The 19,434-nt window shown below is 44.7% G+C and overlaps 1 protein-coding gene across 3 annotated transcripts in view; it reads left to right on the plus strand.

Moving 5' to 3' along the window:
* Nucleotides 1–19,434, plus strand: part of TRIM24 (tripartite motif containing 24) — a 1,966,170-nt gene that overhangs the window by 516,383 nt on the left and 1,430,353 nt on the right. For all 3 annotated transcript variants that reach the window (XM_044087935.1, XM_044087936.1, XM_044087937.1), the window contains exon 6: nt 7,156–7,270. In XM_044087935.1, the coding sequence (XP_043943870.1) occupies nt 7,156–7,270 (115 nt within the window). The remainder of the gene's footprint in view (nt 1–7,155; nt 7,271–19,434) is intronic.

Raw genomic sequence — 19,434 nt, forward strand, 5'->3', positions numbered from 1 at the left:
CAGATTAGAGAGGCCACAAATGATGCTCATTGCTCCAGACTGGCCACGCCAACACTGGTATCCAATACTAAGGAATATGGCTCAAGGCCCACCATGAATTTTACCTACAATTCCTCACCTGCTCACTCAGCAAAACAATCAGATTCTACACAGCCAGCTCAAGACTTTAAATCTGGCTGCATGGCAAATTGCCTAAACAACCAGTCAACACTTCTCTCTAAAGCTGTGATGGACGTCATTCTGGAGGCCAGGAGGCCCAGCACCAGGAAAGTCTATTCAGACAAATGGAAAAGATTCTGCGCCTGGAACCAGGCTAAAGGCCAAAATCCCCTTGTCCCAAATATTCCTCAGATTCTTCAATGTTTAACTGAGATGTTGCACAAAGGACTTTCCTTCTCATCTATTAAGATCCACGCCTCAGCTATTTCAGCTCAGTACAACACGGATCCTCCTATATTTTCACATCCATTACTAAGGCAGTTCCTCAGAGAGGCTAAGAACATAAGACCGCCCCGGAGAGCACCAACACCAACTTGAAAAAACTTACACTACCGCCCTTTGAACCAGCTTTCACAGCTGATCTACAGTTCCTATCCTGGAAAACTGCCCTGCTGCTAGCAATAACTTCAGCACGAAGAGTCTCAGAGCTACAGGCCCTAATGGCAGTGTGGAGCCTTTCATCATTTTTCATCAAGACAGAGTCTCTTTACGAACTAACCCTTCCTTTATGCCAAAGGTGGTATCCAGTGTGGCCCTAAACCAAACCATTCATTTGCCCACCTTTTATCCAAACCCCCAGAACAAAGGGGAAAGGCTCCTACACTCTTTGGACATTCACAGGCAATTACGTTACTACTTGGATAAAACTAAGGCTTTCAGAAAGTCTGACCAGCTCTTTGTATCCTATGCTGCAGGATCACAAGGAAAAGCTATCTCAAAACAGACCATTTCAAAATGGATAGGACATTGTATCCGTTTCTGCTACACACAGCATGGGAAATCTGTGCCTGGTAACATCAGGCCCCATTCCACCAGGGCTACAGCAACATCAGCAGCCTTCCTCAGAGGGGTACCAACCAAGGATATTTTGGAGGCTGCAACTTGGAGTTCAATGCACACCTTCACCAAGCACTACCACTTACCTGTATACTCTAAAACCAGAGCTGGCTTTGCCGCTACAGTTCTGCAGGGCCTACTAGCCTCTCCAAACCCTGTTTAGTTCCACCACCCATCCTTAGCTTTGGGATTCAACCCAAGTGTGATGACTGCAGCAGTGTAACACGATGAACATAGTACAGTTTTGTACCTACCATAAATGTAGATGTTTGAGTGTTCACACTGCTGCAGTCCAGGTTACCCTCCCTCCATCCCCTCTGAACTAGCTGGATTTATCTATACTTTTCTATCCTATACAACCTTTGTGGTGTATTTGCTTGTAACTGAAGGTATTGTTTTATTTTTATATGTATATTTTTTATTAGCAATATGTATTGCCTACCTATTGGGGGCACCTGACATCTGGGGCAAGAAAAACTGAAGAAAATGGCGTTGGATGCATCTTGTATTCCCCTAGCGCACTGATGTCAGGAAAGAAGCGACAGCAACCGACGCCGGACCAAGACTTTGGAACTCTGGCCGACTGCGGGACCGCCTGACGGCAGGATAACCCAAGTGTGATGACTGCAGCAGTGTGAACACACTAACATCTACATTTATGGTAGGTGCAAAACTGTACTTTTTGTACCTACCATAAATGTAGATGTTAGAGTGTATACACTGCTGCAGTCCAGGTTACCCTCCCTCCTTCCCCTCTTACTTGTTGGTACGTAGCTATGTCTTCTACCCTTTACTACCTATGGGGAGTTTTTGTTAGTAACTGAAATTTGTTGTTTGCTTTTCTTATTTATGTTTTATTAGCAATTTGAAGTGCCTACCTATGTGGGGGCACCTGACATCTGGGGCAAGAAAAACTGAAGAAAATGGTGTCGGCTGCATCTTGTATACCCCTGTCGCACTGACGTCAGGGAGGAGGCAACAGCAACCGATGCCGGACCAAGACTTTGGAACTCGGGCCGACTGGGGGAACCGCCTGACGGCAGGATAACCCAAGTGTAATGACTGCAGCAGTGTATACACTCGAACATCTACATTTATGGTAGGTACAAAACTGTACTTTTCAGGGCAGGATCTATGCATTAGCAGTTCTCTGCACTTCCCTTTGACTTATCCACTGCTCCCAGAGTTTTCACAAAATGCCTGGCTCCAGCCATTGTCTATTGCAGATAGAAAAATATTCAAATTTACCCCTACTTGGACGGTTGCCTGATTCAAGCAGTCAGGAAAAGCTTTTGCAGCACCTGATGTTTGTAAAGGACCTTCTAACCTCCCTGGGGTACACTATCTACAAAAAGAAATCCAAACTGGTCCCCAGTCAAAATATTGTATTCCTGGTAGCAAGCTTGGACACAGCATCCCAGATGGCATTCCTTACTCCAGAAAAACAAGCCTGTCTGACAGGCTACTTCTCTCAAATGACCACCAGAACCCAGTTATCCGCAAGGAAAATCCTGCTAGCTCTAGGGTTCATGGCCTCCTGCATTCTAATTCCATATGCCAGACTGCATATGAGGAAACTTCAGTGGTACTTAAGTCTTTTGTGCCAACATTCTCAGGACCTGGAAACTGTCATACCTACGATACCCTTGTCTAAGGAAAGAGTTCCTTTGGTTGGGAAGCAGCATGCAACCACAACAAGGAGCTTCTCTTTACACAACCCCATGCCGCCCAGACCCTAACCACAGATGCATCAGACTATGCCTGGGATGCACATCTGGACGGCAGGTTCCTTCAGGGCCACTGGAGCCCAAATCAATTTCATCTGCACATCAGCCAAAAAGAGATGCTAGCTGTTCAGTACGCTCTGACATATTTCAGATCCCTCCTCTCTCTGGGGTCTCTACTAATCAAAACCGACAACATCACAGTGATGTGGTGCATCAACAAGCAGGGGGGAACACACCCACTCTGCGGCTAGCCGTGACCCTTTAGAACACGGCCTCAGCCATGCATATTCACCTGCAAGCTCAATTCCTGCCAGGCAACCAAAATTCTCTGGCAGGCGACTTAAGCAGAAATCTCCTAGACCCACACGAGTGGCAAATAAACCACAACACCTTCAGCCTTGTGACCCAGAAATGGGTTACCTCGAAAGTGGACCGATTTGCTTCCCACTATAATCACCAGCTCAGCAAATTCTGCACCAGGGAACCTCAAAGCAATACCTGGAAAGTGGCTGCCCTATCCTTCCAGTGGGCAAACCTATCAATCTATGCATTTCTCCCTCTACCTCTTCTTACAAGAGTTTTACTCAAGATAAGGGAGGAAAGACCAAGGGCAATCCTGATCACCCCAGACTGGCTACGCCAACACTGGTACCCACTGCTGCGAAGTCTGTCACTGTTGCCTCCATGGCACCTCCCCCAGATCTCAGCTCTCCTGACTCAGCAGGAGGGACAGTTCTTGCATCCTCAACTGCAGACCCTGAACCTTGCAGCCTGGCTTATTCTATGACTTTTACTCTAGTGGCCAGCCTAAACAAGCAGGTACTGGATGTCATACATGTGAAGCCAGACGACCCAGTACTAGAAAATCCTATGCTGACAAGTGGAAAAGGTATTGTTTTTGGATCCAGACTAAAGGAGCAGACCCAACACAGCCCTCCTTACCTCTCATCCTGGATTACCTAGCAGACCTACTCCACAGGGGCCTGTCCTTCTCTTCCATTAAGATCCATGCCTCTGCCATCTCTGCCCAGTACTGCATGAGCCACCTCTCTTCTCACTCCCTCTCATCAAGCATTTCCTGGGAGGGGCTAACAACTTAAGGCAACCAAGAAGAGCCCCTTCCAATGCTTGGGACCTTAACGTTGTGTTGGAAAAGCTCACACTTACCCCCCTTTGAGCCTGCAGCATCAGCAGACTTAAAATTTTTCTCTTGGAAAACAGCCTTGCTTCTGGCCATCACTTCAGCTAGAAGAGTGTCTGAGCTACATGCACTTACAGGCTTGGAACCCTTCATCATTTTTCATGCTGACAGGGTCTCCCTCAGGACTAACCCGACTTTCATGCGTAAAGTGGTGTCCAGTGTGGCTCTCAACCAATCTATCCATTTGCCCACATTTTTCCCTAAGCCACAAAATAAGGGGGAAAGGATCCTGCACTCTTCAGATGTGCACAGACAGCTAAGATTCTACCTTGATAGGACTAAGCCCTTTAGGAAATCTGACCAGTTACTTGTCAGCTTAGCACCAGGGGCAGAGGGCAAGGCCATATCAAAGCAAACCATCTCCGAATGGATAGCACATTGTATCCATTTCTATTACAAGCACAGTGGGAAACCACCCCCTCAGGGGGTCAGAACACATTCCACTGGTGCAACTTCAACCTATACAGCCTTTCTCAGAGGAGTCCCTACCAGGGACTTTCTGGAAGCTGCAACTTGGAGTTTTATTCATACCTTCACCAAACATTACCACCTGCCTATCTTTTCCAAATCCAGGGCGGGTTGTGCAACTGCAGTCCTACAGGGTATACTAGCCAGCCCCAACTCTTCTTGACTGCCTCCACCTATTCTTCAGCTTTGGGAATCAACCCAAGTGTGATGACTGCAACAGTGAAACATGAAGAACATAGTACAGTTGTGTACACTTACCATAAATGTAGATGTTCGAGTGTATTCACTGTTGCAGTCCTGGTTTCCCACCCTCCAACCCCCTTGTCTCTCTTTCTCTCTTCCTCACTCCTTACAGGGCTGTTGGGATTTACTTTTTACTAGTGGTATTTTTCCACCGTAACTTAGCTCCCTATTTGGAGGCTCCTGATATTTGGGGCAAGAAAAACTGATGTAATGGCATCTGCTGCCTGTTTTTATACCACTGACAACCTGACATCAGTACTGAAGCGACAGCAACTGATGCAGAAATACTAAGCCTCTGGTATTCAGGCCGACTGAGGGCTACCCCTGGCAGGATAACCCAAGTGTGATGACTGCAACAGTGAATACACTCAAACATCTACATTTATTTTAAGTGTACACAACTGTACTTTCTGGATGGTGCAGTGTACTGGCATTACCCTTGCTAGGACTGGTTCCAGCTGGGGCTTACAGTTCTGAGGGCTGGTGTGTGTAGACGTCACTGTTATGGCCCACGTTGTGCTAACCACATCAGACATCCCACGCGCCATACAGTGACTGAAAACTTTTGTATACCGGCCGGATGTTTGCGTAACAGGAGAAGAAAACCTATATGTGATAAATACTGCAACATGGAAGAGAAGGACATCTATAGTTACGGTAAGCTTTTACACAACTTTTCTTTACTGCTGCAACACTGTCTTGAAATTGCCTTCAGCAGGGGATTTCCAGCAAGTTTTTAAGTGGTTTGTGTGAGTCTTTTCTACTGTGCTTTTACATTAGGAGGACTGAGTTTCATTCATCTTTTGGCCAGAGATATTTACCTGGTCTGTGTGATTTGGGAATTGCACAAAAGGACTTGTAGTGAAGTCATTTCATTGGCCAGACAGCTCATTGTTTATTTTTCTGTTTCTTCTGTGCTGCTATAAATTTTGCACATTTGCGCAGGTTCGCAATGCCCTCTACAGCAATAAACTCCTAGAAAGCAAATTTTCCCTGGAGAAGAGCCCATAAAACTGTAACCTGTAAAGCAGCAATATAGTGCAAATACCATCTGCGCCAGCACGCTTAGAGTAGCTAGTTGAGCGGTGAGTGCCAATACCAACAGATTTAGTAGAATAATTTGCTCCACTAAAGCACCTCTTATTAGACTGCACCAACAAAGCAGCCTTAATGGCCTTCTAACCCCAGTACACCACACCCTTGTAGCTAACAAACCAAAGGACTGGACAGTATTAGCCTAGTACACACCTATAAACCTATGGTGATGGTTTTCACACTGCTGTACTTCCTACATTAGATACCTGCCACAGGTGACTTTCTTTAGTATTTAATATAAAAAGGAGATACCTGCATAACTACTTTGTCTTTTCATATTGTCTGTACTTGGTGGTGGGAAGGCTGATGATTAAAATGAAGAAAGTCTTCTGCTGACGTTCTCTGAAATTTGTCTTTTCTTGCTACCGACCTCCACCCCAATCCAGATTTCTGTCTGGTAATACTGCTCCCCAGACCTCTCAACAGTGCAAACCATTGCTTTTTACTGCAAGTCTGTGTTCCTTTGTGTCTTTCTGTCCTGGCGCACTCCTTTCTCTGCTTGTCTTTTTTTCCTTTTTGAGAGAGAGAAAGAAATTTGCAGATGTTTTTTTCACACAAGGATTGAATGGGGAGAAGTGAAATGCGAGTCCTGGCCTGTCTCCACTTGGCTAAGCTGTCACTGTCTAGGCTGGTCCTCCCACTTGATAAGTGAAAACACTCCTTTTTTGTTCAGTCCTTATACCTTTTTTTTTTTGCTTGGTCACAGGCATTTCTTCTGTGATTTTGATTTTGTGTTTGTTTGCATCTGAGACAGTAGTCAAAATGGCAGGATCCAGGCATGCTTGAAGGTGGAATTTACAAATTTAATTTTGTTTTTATATTCTTGAGTGAGCTAGTTTGCGTAATACTGTTTACCCGTTTGTTGGAAATGAAAAACGTATGGTTTTGGTGAGCTTGGTGCCCCATCCAGAATTAATTTCTCTACCTTGTTTCTGTTGAATGCTACAATATGATTTGGCACTACCAAAACCCTAAACCAGATTGGGTAATCAGCATATGAATTACATAAGACTGAGTTTTAAAACTGTTTACATGTATGTGTATGTATTGAGTGTGGTGTAACATATACATTGGTCAAGATTAGGGATCTAAAGAAAAGCAGAAAATAATTCTTTGAGGATTTGCTCTACCTTACAGCACTGCTCTGAAGTTATTGAATTTTTGCATAGGTTTGTGTTTAGAAGTAATTATCTTCTCCTTTTTTCTGCTTATTTTAAATAATAACTTTTGTTTCCAAGATCCTTTGTAAAGTTTTTGTCAAGTGAGCAATGCTTTTCTTTAATAATTTTCTGAGTAAGAGACCAAAATGTCATGTTAAGAGTTAGTAAAAATCAAGGTACTCATTTGTCATTGATCATTTTACAGGATTAATGAAATGAATGACAACTTCAAGAAAGTCGAACAAGATATAAAAGTTGCAATCTTTACGTTAATGGTTGAGATAAATAAAAAGGGAAAAAATCTTCTGCATCAGTTAGAGGTAAGCTGTTTTTTCATTAAGGTAAATGAGGGTAGTAAATATGCATAAAAGAAAACATCTACATAAAATGAGGAATTAATTGTGGATGTTCATTGTACTATTCACTGTGTTAGGCCTTTATCAATGGGATATCTTGACTTTGGGTAGGCCAAAGGTTGATCTGCCTTTCTAGAGCTTTAACCCCCCCCCCCCCCCCCCCCCCGTGGCTTCAGCTGACTCCAATTGGATGTTAAGACATTGGTGGTAATAAACAGGGTGTTAGTTGATTCCATCTCCAGATCTTTCTTGCTGAGGTGGCTGCTACAGTTGCATGCTATCCAAGAGTATTTAGTACAGGAGTTTGGCCTGCAGAGGGATAAGTACCCCAAAGAGGAATTTATTTATTCATTTACTGTTTGTTAGTTGAACAGCTTAGTTCACACTAGGCTAGTACTCTCGTCTCAGAGGAGGCCAGAGTCGTTTATGCTACTAGGGGAAATGTGGCCAGGGCATCAGGGGAATCCCCTTATGTTTTCAGTAGGCACAGTAGAATCTTTAACTTCCACATGAGTTACCACCAACTCAAACAGAAGGGGACTCTGTCTAACATTTCATCAGAAGGGTGTCACCACTCAGGAGTGCAGCACCCCTCCCCCCCATGCCGCACTACAGCATCAGTAATTGATCTAATTTGTGCGGGAGTAGACCCCACAGCTGTATCTGTGCTGTTATGTCACTGATATCGTTTCTGTCTAGTCATGTTAGCAGTTTTTGTAGATTCACATCTGATAGTGATTTAGAGTATGGTAAACGGATCCTTCAGAAGGACTTTCATTCTCGTTATCGTTTTTTCCTTGGTCCAGTGCACAATGAGGGCTACTGTCCACACTACCACATTTATCCTGAGGACAGTTAGAAGGGGAGCAAATGCCTGCCTCCAAAGTGCAAGCATTGTGATAAACTGCAAGAATAGTGTCAGCTAAACAAGGACAGGTCAAATGGGACCAACAGTTTCCCCCAAGTCCGGTATCACTGAGCTCTATGAAAAAACTGTTGCAGATGTTCATTGTGTTTCACTGTTGCAGTCATTACATTTGGGTAATCTGCTGGCAGGTTGCCGTCAGTCAGCCTGATTAACAAAGTCTTGGGTCCTGTGTCAGTTGCTGTCCCTTCTTCCATGACATCATGTCGTCAGGGGTATAAAATATGCAGCCGACGCCATTACATCAGTTTTTTTGCCACGCGGTGCCCGAAGCAGAAGCAGTTTGCAAGTGCCAGTCGGCTGACTCCTGAAATTTTCATTTTTGAGTTTCAGAACAGAAGTCTTCAGCTAAAGCTAAGTACCCCATTGGGGAAACTTTTTCTTGCTCCTTACTGATGTCAGTAAAAGTTAATAATTGCATTACTTGTGGAAAGCAAATACCTCATAAAGATTTTCATTCGTACTGTATTCCTTGCCTAGGCCCTGACCACGACGTACCTTGCTGTCGGTTTTGTGCTTTATTTAATCCGCGCACTATCCGTCTGTATATTTCCTCCTCTAAATATTTTGGTTTTCGGTTCAATTATTCAGAAATGTCGGTAAGCCATCCGACTACCGGGATTCTGAAAAAACGCAAAGATAGACAGAGACAGGCCGCTGAGGTCCAAAACTGCCGACGCTTCTCCTAAGCCAGTTCGCCGGTACTCAGGTGCTTTCGCAGCCCCTGATGCCCGCTACTTCTGATTCGCAGGCCTCTACTGAGACCCATTCGGAGTCCGGTATGCCACGCGATGCTTCAGCTATGGAACCCGCGGATGTCTCTCCCTTGGATGGGTCTGGAGCTGCTGTGCAGGCACTGGCTTCTGAGGGGTGTATTCAGGCCTACTGACTTGCATATTAAACCGATGCCATCTTCTTCAAGGCCTAAAACTCGAAACATGCTTAGAAAACCGACGCCCAGGCCGCATGGTCAGGCCTCTATGCCTAAAAAACCAATGATGAGAATGGCTGAAGACCTTATTGCTTTAATCAGGGGAAGCCAGTCTTCCCCCTCTGAGACCTAGGACTGAATTTGCTTATGATACTTTTGACCAGGATTCTGAAATTTCTGTTTCCTTTGATGACCAGGATTTACCCTTATCTACCTATGAGGATTCTGATGCAGAGGACTCTATTCCCTCTGCTTCTCCCCCATAGGATTTTTCTTTTGGTGAAACCTTGCATACTCTTAGGGAGCATTTTCGCTGGGAAAGTCAGGATTACTCTGATTCTAAAAAAAAGGCTTAGGGATTTCTTTTCGCTGGGAAAGTCAGGATTACTCTGATTCTAAAAAAAGGCTTAGGGATTTCATACTCCTGCCTCAACACAGGCCTTTAGCTATCCCTCCTGTAGTAGACATTGTTGATGATGCCTGTTCAGAATCTAGCTTGGCCCCTGACTCTCTACCTCCTGCTCCCAGAAAACCTGATAGATATTACAGGGTTCCTGACTCTCACACGTTCTTTTTTAAAAATCCTACTGCGGATCCTGAGACCATTTAACAGGGACCCAAGAGCATTAAAGCTACTCCTGCCAAAAATCCTACCCCCTCTGATAGAGATTCCAGGTCCCTGGATAGATGGGGTAAGAAGGTATACACCTCTGCAGCCTTGGCCATTAAGGCCTTAAACTGCCAGTTTCATATGTTAAAGTATCAGCAGCATATTATTGGATTACTTAAACAGAAAATTATGTTGATTCCTGACTGTGCTGAAAATAAGGATTTACAGGATTTAATGCATTCTGCTGAACAGATTGGAAAACATACTTTGCAATGTGGTTTTGATTCACTAGAGGCATCTTGCAGGGCTGCTGTCACCAGGTCTGTACTTAGAAGGCATGCTTGGCCTAAGGAACAATCTTTGCCAGATCATGTTAAAACTTAATTGCTGGATGCTCCCTTAAATCAGGACCGCTTGTTTGGCAACAAAGCAGAAGAAGTTCTTAAAGATGGAGGAAAAAGCTAGATCTATGCAAACTGTTAAAGATTTCCTACAAGTACAGCCTCCAAGATTTAGCAATCACTGACCCTCTAAGAATTGGTCTTTTCCTGCCTCTTCCAGGCCTCCACAGTCCAGACCCAGAACCAACAGAACACCCAGCTTCAGTCCCAGGGTACGCACAGGATTAAGCAATGGGGGGCTCACACTTCCAAATCAGGGAGAGTGGTAAGACTCTCCCCCCTATGGTAAGCTGTCTCAATGACTTAACTTTAAAACTTCCAAGCACTTCTCAACTGACTGCTCCTTTCGGGGGAAAGATTGCTCTGCAAGCAAAAAACTGGGAACTTATTACCCAGGACAAATGGATTTTAAATATAGTTTCCCAACAATACAGATTTCACTTCCACACGTTACCAACCCCAAATGGTTAGCCAGATCTACCCCCAAATCAGTGGGCAGAGGCTCAAAAGCAATACTCTCTCTCTTAAGCTTAAAGGCTATTCAGACTTTACCAGAAGAGGAAAAGGGACAAGGTTTTTCCTCAAGGCTTTTCCTGGTACCCAGAAAAGACAACTTATGGCGTCCTATTCTGGACCTTTCTATCCTAAACACCTTTTTGATGATTCCAAAGTTCAAGATGCTAACTCTTTACCAGTTGCTTCCTATGCTAGGCAAGGATGCCTAGTGGGCAATACTGGATTTAAAGGAAGCCTACCTGCACATCCCAATCAGGGAATCTTGCAGAAGATACCTATGCTTCAAAGCAGGCTACATGCACGATCAGTTCTCTGCACTGCCCTTTGGCTTATCTATTGCACCCAGGGTATTCACAAAGTGCCTAGCTCCAGTCATTGCATTTTGCAGGCAAAGAAATATTCAAATATACCCATACCTGGACGATTGTCTAATTCAGGCAGAAAGCCAAGACATACTTTTGAATTATCTGGCATTTGTACAAAAGGTGCTAACCTGTCTGGGGTACACCACAAACGAAAAGAAGTCGCATCTTGTACCCTGTCAGCAAATTATATTCCTGGGTGCAAGCTTGAACACAACTTCCCAGATGGCTTTCCTCACGCCAGAGAAACAAATTCATTTGACAACTTAATTCAAACTAATGGCCACAAAAGCCCTGCTATCTGCAAGACAAATACTGCAAGCCTTGGGGTTCATGGCCACCTGCATTCTACTAATTTAATATGCAAGACTGCATATGAGGAAACTACAATGGTATCTAAAAAGCCTATGGTGTCAACATTCTCAGAATCATACCTTGCCTACAGTTAGAGTTCCTTTGATGGGTGGAGGCCTGCCACCAAAACAAGGGACTACCATTCACTCTACCCCCTGCCGCACAAACCCTAACAACTGACGCATCACACTATGCATGGGGGACTCACTAGGCAGGGAAGTGCATTCAGGGCAAATGGAACCAAAGTCAAATGCACCTGCATGTCAATCAAAAAGAAATGTTAGGTGTACAGAATGCTCAGACAGCCTTCAAGGACCACTTTTTTCCAGGACAATTAATGGCAAAGACTGACAATACCACTGTTATGTGGTACATAAGCAGTGGGGTACCCATTCATAACCCCCTCTGCAGACTAGCCATGGCTCTGTGGAACACAGCCTTGAGCTACCAAGTGCATCTACAGGCTCAGTTCCTGCCAGGAAAACTAAATACACTGGCAGACGAACTAAGCAGAAATCTCATGGACCCACACTAGTGGAAACTGGAACCAAAGATTTTTCAACGTGTTGATAAACAAATGGGGGAGCCCCGTTAGAGACCTGTTTGCCTCCCCCCAGAACTACCAATTGTACAAATTCTGCACAAGGACTCCCCACAAACAGGCTTGGAAAGTGGATGTTCTGTCCTTCAGCTGGAAAAATCTATCAGTTTATGCCTTTCCTCCTCTCCCTCTCCTCTCCAAAGTACTACTAAAGATCAAACGGGACAAACCAAGGACGATATTGATTGCACCAGACAGGCCACACCAACACTGTGTACCCCCTCTTGTGCAGTATGTCACTGCTGGCTCCATGACACCTGCCTCAGACCCCTACCCTGCTGTCACAGCAGGAGAGCCAGATTCTGCACCCTCAGCTTCAAACCCTGAACCTGGCAGCCTGGCTAATTACCTAATCTCTCTGTTACCATCCCTCAACCAACAAGTGTTGGATGTCATTTTGGAGGCAAGGAGGCCTAGTACTAGAAAATCTTATGCTGAAAAATGGAAAAGATTCTGTGCCTGGAACCAAACTCAAGGAATGGGCACAGCAGCACCCAGTCTACCTCAGATTCTTCAATATTTAACTGAGATGCTTCAGAAGGGTCTTTCTTTTTTTTCCATCAAAATTCATGCCTCAGCCATTTCAGCTTATTGCAACACTGAACCCACCCCTCTTCTCTCATCCACTGCTCAAGCAGTTCCTCAGAGGGGCCAAAAATTTAAGACCACCCAGGAGAGCCCCAACTCCAGCCTGGGACCTTAACTTTGTATTGGAAAAACTCACTCTTCCTCCTTTTGAGACAGCTGCAAGCGGAGAGTTAAAATTCCTTTCCTGGAAAACAGCCTTCCTTTTAGCAATCACTTCAGCAAGAAGGGTATCTGAATTACAGGCCCTTATGGCAGTGGAGCCTTTCATCATCTTTCAGCCGGACAGAGTGTCCCTCAGGACCAATCCTTCCTTTATGCCCAACGTAGTATGCAGCTTGGCTCTTAATCAGTCCATTCATTTGCCAACCTTCTTTTCTAATCCAAAGAACAAAGGGGAACGGATACTGCACTCCTTAGATGTGCACAGGCAACTTAGATTTTACTTGGACAGGACTAAACCTCAAAGGAAAGTTGAACTGCTGGTGGCATTTGCTGCAGGGGCAGAGGGGAAGGCTATTTCAAAGCAAACCATTTCTAAATGGATAGGCCATTGCATTAATTTCTTCTATAAGCACCATGGAAAACATATCCCACAGGGGATTAGACCACATTCAACCAGGGCTGCATCTACCTCTACAGCGTTTCTCAGAGGTGTCCCTACCAGGGGCATCCTAGAAGCTGCTACCTGGAGTTCTGTACATACCTTCACTAAGCATTACCATTTTTCAGTTTTTTCCAAGTCCAGAGCTGGCTTTGCCATTGCAGTCTTGCAGGGCCTTATAGCTGGTCCTAATGCTATCTAAATTCCTCCTCCCATCCTTAGCTTTGGGAATCTACCCAAATGTGATGACTGCAACAGTGAAACACGAAGTGCATAGTACAGTTGTGTACACTTACTATAAATGTAGATGTTTGAGTGTATTCACTGTTGCAGTCCTGGTTACCCTCCCTCCAGCCCCCTAACTTCTTTTGGCTATACCTCTACTTTCGTTTACTATGCTTAAAAGTTTTTGGTATAATTGCTTTTTTGTTTGAGGTATAATCTTGTATGTATGCATTTAATTGCTTCCCATTAGGGGGGCACCTGACATCTGGGGCAAGAATAACTGATGTAGTGGCATTGGCTGCATGCTTTATACCCCTGACTACCTGACATCATGGAAGATGAGACAGCAACTGACGCAGGACCGAAGACTGATTATCAGGTCGACTGAGGGCTACTGCAAGCAGATAACCCAAATGTGATAACTGCAACAGTGAATACACTTGAACATCTACATTTATGGTAAGTGTACACAACTGTACTTACTGGTACTTCTAGCATTTCTGTTGATGAAGAGGAAGTTTCTCAAGCTTTCTCTCCTTTTGAGGATTCAGACGCAGAGGAGTCCATCCCTTCTGCTTCTCCTCCAGAAAATTTCTCTTTTGGTGATACTTTAGTCTCAGGGAGCATTTTAAATGGGAAAGTGAGGATTATCCCCTTTCTAAGAAAAGGATTAGGGATTTTTTATTTGCCTCAGCATAAGCCTTTGGCTATTCCACCTGTGTTGGAAGTGGTTGATGGTTTTCTGGAAAATTACTTGACTCCAAATTCGGTTCTTCCTGCTCCCAGGAAACCTGACTGGTACTATAGAGTCCCTAATTCTCATTTGTTTCTTTTCAGGAATCCATTGGCTGATCCAGAGGTTATTTCTCAAGGCCCTAAAGGAGTTAACGCCACTGTTACTAAAAATCATGTTCCTTCTGACAGGGAATCTAGGAACTTAGGTGGGGTAAAAAGGTGTATACCTCTGCCACTCTTGCTATTAGGTCTACTAATTGTCTTTTTCATATGCTGAAGTACCAGCAGGACAACTTGGAAGCTATTTAAGTCTAGGATAGCAAGTGTGCCTCTGTTGGCTGAGAGTAAGGATATGCAGGATTTTCTGAATTTTGCCAGTCTTGTCAATAAACATTCATTACATTGTGGTTTTGACATTCTAGAAGCCTCCTGTAGGGCTACAGCTTCTGGCTCTGTTATTAGAAGGCATGCTTGGCTCAGGGAGCAGCCCCTACCAGAGCCTGTTGTCAAGGCTAAGCTTTTAGATGTACCTTTGCATAAGGACAGTCTTTTTGGCAGCAAAGCAGAGGAAGTGCTCAAGAGGATGGAAGACGAGGCCAAGTCTATGCAGACATTTAAAGACTTTCTGCAAATTCAGCCTTCTCGCTTTAGCAGGAATTACACTTCTAAGAGTTGGACGTTCCCTTTTACCAGCAGACATAACCGTTCTAGAACTAGAGGTTACAAATCTTGTAGGAGACTGGTGGCTAACCCTCAAAAGTCTAAACGTTGGCAGGCTTCCTCTTCCAAGGCGGGGAAGTTCTAAGCCTGCATCTCAATCTAAACATTCTCAGTGACTCTGTCCAACTTCTGCCTGTTCTTGCCTGCCCGGAGAGTCCATTAGGGGGAAGGTTGGTCCTTTTTGCGAATGTCTAGGCCACCATCACGGACGACAAATGGGTACGCAGCACTGTATCCCTAGGGCACAGCTTTTCTTTCCACACCTTTCCAGTACCCAAAGGATTCTCGGACACTCCTCCAAACCAAAGGGCGGAAGTAGAAAAGCAAATTTTCTCTCTGTTATATCTGAGAGCAATATAATCAGTTCCTGCTCAGCAGGTAGGCCAGTGTTTCTATTCCAGACTTTTCCTACTTCAAAAAAAGAAGGCAGCTGGTGTCCTATCCTAGATCTATCCATCCTGAACTCTTTATTAATAATTCCAAAGTTCAAAATGCTCACTCTGCATCAGTTGCTGCCATTGTTCGAAAAGGATCCGTGGCTGGTAAAGTTGGATCTCAAAGAAGTTTATTTGCACATCCCTATCAGGGAAGGTTGCAGGCAATACCTTCGTTTCAGGGTGGGCAAGCAACATTATCAATTCTTTGCACTGCCCTTTGGCTTATCTACTGCTCCCAGAGTTTTCACAAATTGCCTGGCTCGTCATTGCTTTTTGCAGGCAGAAGAAAATTCAGATTTACCCATGCTTGGACGACTGTCTAATTCAAGCAAATTCTCAAGAGCAGCTGTTAAAGGATCTAGAATTTTGTAGACTCTTCTCTCTTGCATGGGTTACACAGTCAGCAAGGAAAAATCAAAAATGGTGCCATCCAAAGAGAGAACATTCCTGGGAGCGTCACCCAGGAGAAGCAGACAACTCTTTCAGTTTACATCAAGGACTTGGCAAGCCTGTCCCAGCTACCTGCAAGGAAATACCTACAAGCTCTGGGGTTTATGGCCTCTTGCATTCTCATGATTCCATATGCAAGACTGCATATGAGGAAATTGCAATGGTACCTCAAGAACATTTGGTGTCAACACACACAGGACCTGGATGTGATAATTCCTCTGCTTCCATGTCTGCAGACGAGTTTCTATGGTGGGCAACAGCCTGTCTACAGAACAAAGACATGCCTTTTTGCCCACCCCTTGCCACGCAAGTTCTTACCACAGACTCATCAGACTACGCCTGGGGAGCTCACCTGGATGGCAGATGCATACAGGAAGTTGGAATGCCCAGCAGATGCACCTGCACATAAATTTAAAGGAGTTGATGGCAGTCCAGCAGGCCTTACTAGCTTTCAAACATCATCCTTCTCCAGGGACCCTGCTTGTCAGTACAGACACCACCACAGTCATGTGGTACATCAGCAAGCAGGGAGGGACTCATTCTTATCTCGTGTGCAGACAGAGCACGAGTCTTTGGTCCATAGCAGCATCCCTGGGCCTGCATCTCCTAGCTCAGTTGTTTCCAGGAAGGCTCAATGTTTTGGCAGACCAGTTGAGCAGACAGACCCTGAATCCTCACGAGTGGTAGCTTAACAGAGCAGTTTTTTCCAGCATCATTCAATGTTGGTGCACTCCTCAAGTGGATCTTTTCTCCTCTCCAGACAACCATCTTCTACTTCTTTTTTTGCACCTGACAGCATCACAGCAGAACCTGGAAAGTGGATGCTGTTTCCTTCCCTTGGATGCTGCTGTCAGTTTATGCCATCCCTCCTCTTCTTCCCAGAATATTATTGAAGATCAGGGACAAATGACCAAGGATTGTTTTCTCATAGCTCCGGACTGGCCCAGACAGCATTGGTATCCACTGCTTCGCAGTCTCTCCCAATTTCCTTTTTGGCATCTTCCTCTGAAGCCAGATCTTTTGGTTCATGAAGGGGGAAACATTCTACATCCTCATCTTCAGCCTTTCCATTTGGCAGCATGGCTCATTGTATGACTCCATCCTTTTCTTCCCTTTCCCAGCAGGTCGTTGACCTGCTGAGGGAGGCCAGGAGGCCTAGCACTAGGAAGTCTTATGTTAGCAAATGGGAAAGATTCTCTTATTGGATGCAGGCTAGAGGAGAATCTTCTTTTCAACCTACACTTCCTCTGATCCTGGAATACCTGGCTGATTTGCTTCAGGGTGGTCTTTTTTTTTTTCCTCTATCAAGATACATGCTTCAGCCATTTCTGCTCATTGTTCTTTTGAACAACTCATTTTCTCTTATCCCCTGATGAAAATGTTTCTCAGAGGTGCTTGCAACTTAAAACCTCCCAGAAGGGCACCTACTCCAGCCTGGGATCTTAATTTTGTTCTAGAGAAACTCACTCTTCCTCCTTTTGAGCCAGCTGCCACTGCAGATTTAAAGTTTCACTTGTGGAAGACTGCCTTCCTCTTGGCTGTAACTTCAGCAAGGAGGGTTTCGGAGCTGCATACATTGACGGCTGTGGAGCCTTTTCTTATTTTCAATGCATATAGGGTCTGTAATCAGTCCATATACCTTCCTACCTTCTTTCCTAATCCTCGAAATAGAGGTGAAAGAATCCTACAGTCTCTTGATGTGCATAGACAGGTGTACCTGAGAACAACGAAAGCTCTAAACACTGAGAACACCGACACCGGAAGACCGACAATGGAAATAATCGACTATTCGAAATCCCGACGCTGAAAACACCGACATGCGAAATGAGTGCAACTGTGCAAGTATGTGATAGTGACGTACTTTAGGGTTAGGGTGCGGGTCAGGGCCCACCTTGGATTTTTACCACAAATTGCCCATTTGCTCACACAGCAAAACAATCAGAATTCTTCACAACCAGCTAAAAACCTTTAATCTGGCTGCATGGCAAATCACCTAAGCATCCAGCCAGCTCCTCTTTCCCAAGCAGTTATGGATGTTATTCTGAAAGCTAGGAGGCCCAGCACCAGGAAGGCCTATTCGGACAAATGGAAAAGGTTTTGTGCCTGGAACCAAGCTAAAGGCCAAAACACACTTCAGCCTCACATGCCTCAGATTCTACAGTATTTAACTGAGATGTTGCACAAAGGACTTTCTTTTTCTTCCATTAAAATCCATGCATCAGCTATTTCAGCCCACTACAACATGGAACCACCCTTATTTTCACATCCACTTCTAAGGCAGTTCCTCAGAGGGGCAAGAAACATTAGGCCCCCCAGGAGAGCACCTACACAAACATGGGACCTCAATTTTGTTCTGGAAAAACTTACGCTACCTCACTTTGACCCAGCTTTCTCTGCAGATCTACAGTTCCTATCATGGAAGACTGCCCTGCTGCTAGCAATAGCTTCAGCTAGAAGAGTCTCAGAGTTGCAGGCACTAATGGCAGTGGAACCTTACCTCATTTTTCATCAAGACAGAGTTTCTCTACGAACTAATCCTTCCTTCATGCCTAAGGTGGTTTCCAGTGTGGCTTTAAATCAAACCATTCACTTACCCACCTTCTTCCCAAACCCACAGAACAAAGGAGAGAAGTCTGAGTTACAGGCCCTCATGGCAGTACAGCCATTCCTTATCTTTCATCAAGACAGAGTCTCTTTGAGAACCAATCCTTCATTTATGCCAAAGGTGGTGTCCAGGGTCTCCTTAAACCAAGCTATTCACCTGCCTACCTTCTTTCCAAATCCACAAAACAAAGGGGAAAAGCTTCTGCACACCCTGGGCATACACAGACAGTTGCGCTACTACTTGGACAGAACTAAAAGTAACAGAAAAACTGACCAGCTGTTTGTAGCATATGCTGCTAGCGCACAAGGAAAAGCAATTTCAAAGCAGACAATTTCTAAATGGATAGGAAACTGCATTCGCTTTTGTTACTCCTTTAATGGAAAAACTGTGCCAGCTAACATTAGACCTCATTCCACCAGAGCCACAGCCACCTCCACAGCCTTCTTAAGAGGGGTGGCTACCAAGGACATTTTAGAAGCTGCTACATGGAGCTCCGTGCATACATTTTCCAAGCATTACAATTTACCTTTATATTCCAGATCCAGAGCAGGCTTTGCTACAGCAATCCTGCAGGGCATTTTAGCTACACCATCCTTTACATAGATCCTCTCCAAAGCTTCTGGATGCACCCCGGGAAAAACAAAAGTTATTTGGTTCCACGGCTCAAGAGGTCTTAAAGAAATTTGAGGAAAAGGCTAAGTCAGTACAGACAGTCAAAGATTTTCTCCAGGTGCAACCACCAAGATTCAGCAGAAATTGGCCTTCTAAGAATTGGTCCTTTCCAGACACAGACAGATTTCAAAGAGGCAAAAATAGGCATGCCAGAGGTAGAGGGCAAGCTAGAGGCTCCTACAGAGGACGTCAATGGCAGCCTCCTAACCAAAGAGGTAGTGCAGGACCTACACCTGCTGCACAAGGACAAACTCAATGACTTGACTCTGACCCCGCCAACCAGGGCTCAATTGGAAGCACCTTTGGGCGGAAAGCTATCTTTATTCTCAGAAAATTGGCACATTATTACAAGGGACAAATGGATACTGCAAATAGACAAAGGATACAGATTCCAT

The sequence above is a fragment of the Protopterus annectens genome, chromosome 11.part0 (genome assembly GCF_019279795.1).
Source record: "Protopterus annectens isolate FY-2018-M chromosome 11.part0, PAN1.0, whole genome shotgun sequence".
Lineage (NCBI taxonomy): Eukaryota > Metazoa > Chordata > Ceratodontiformes > Protopteridae > Protopterus > Protopterus annectens.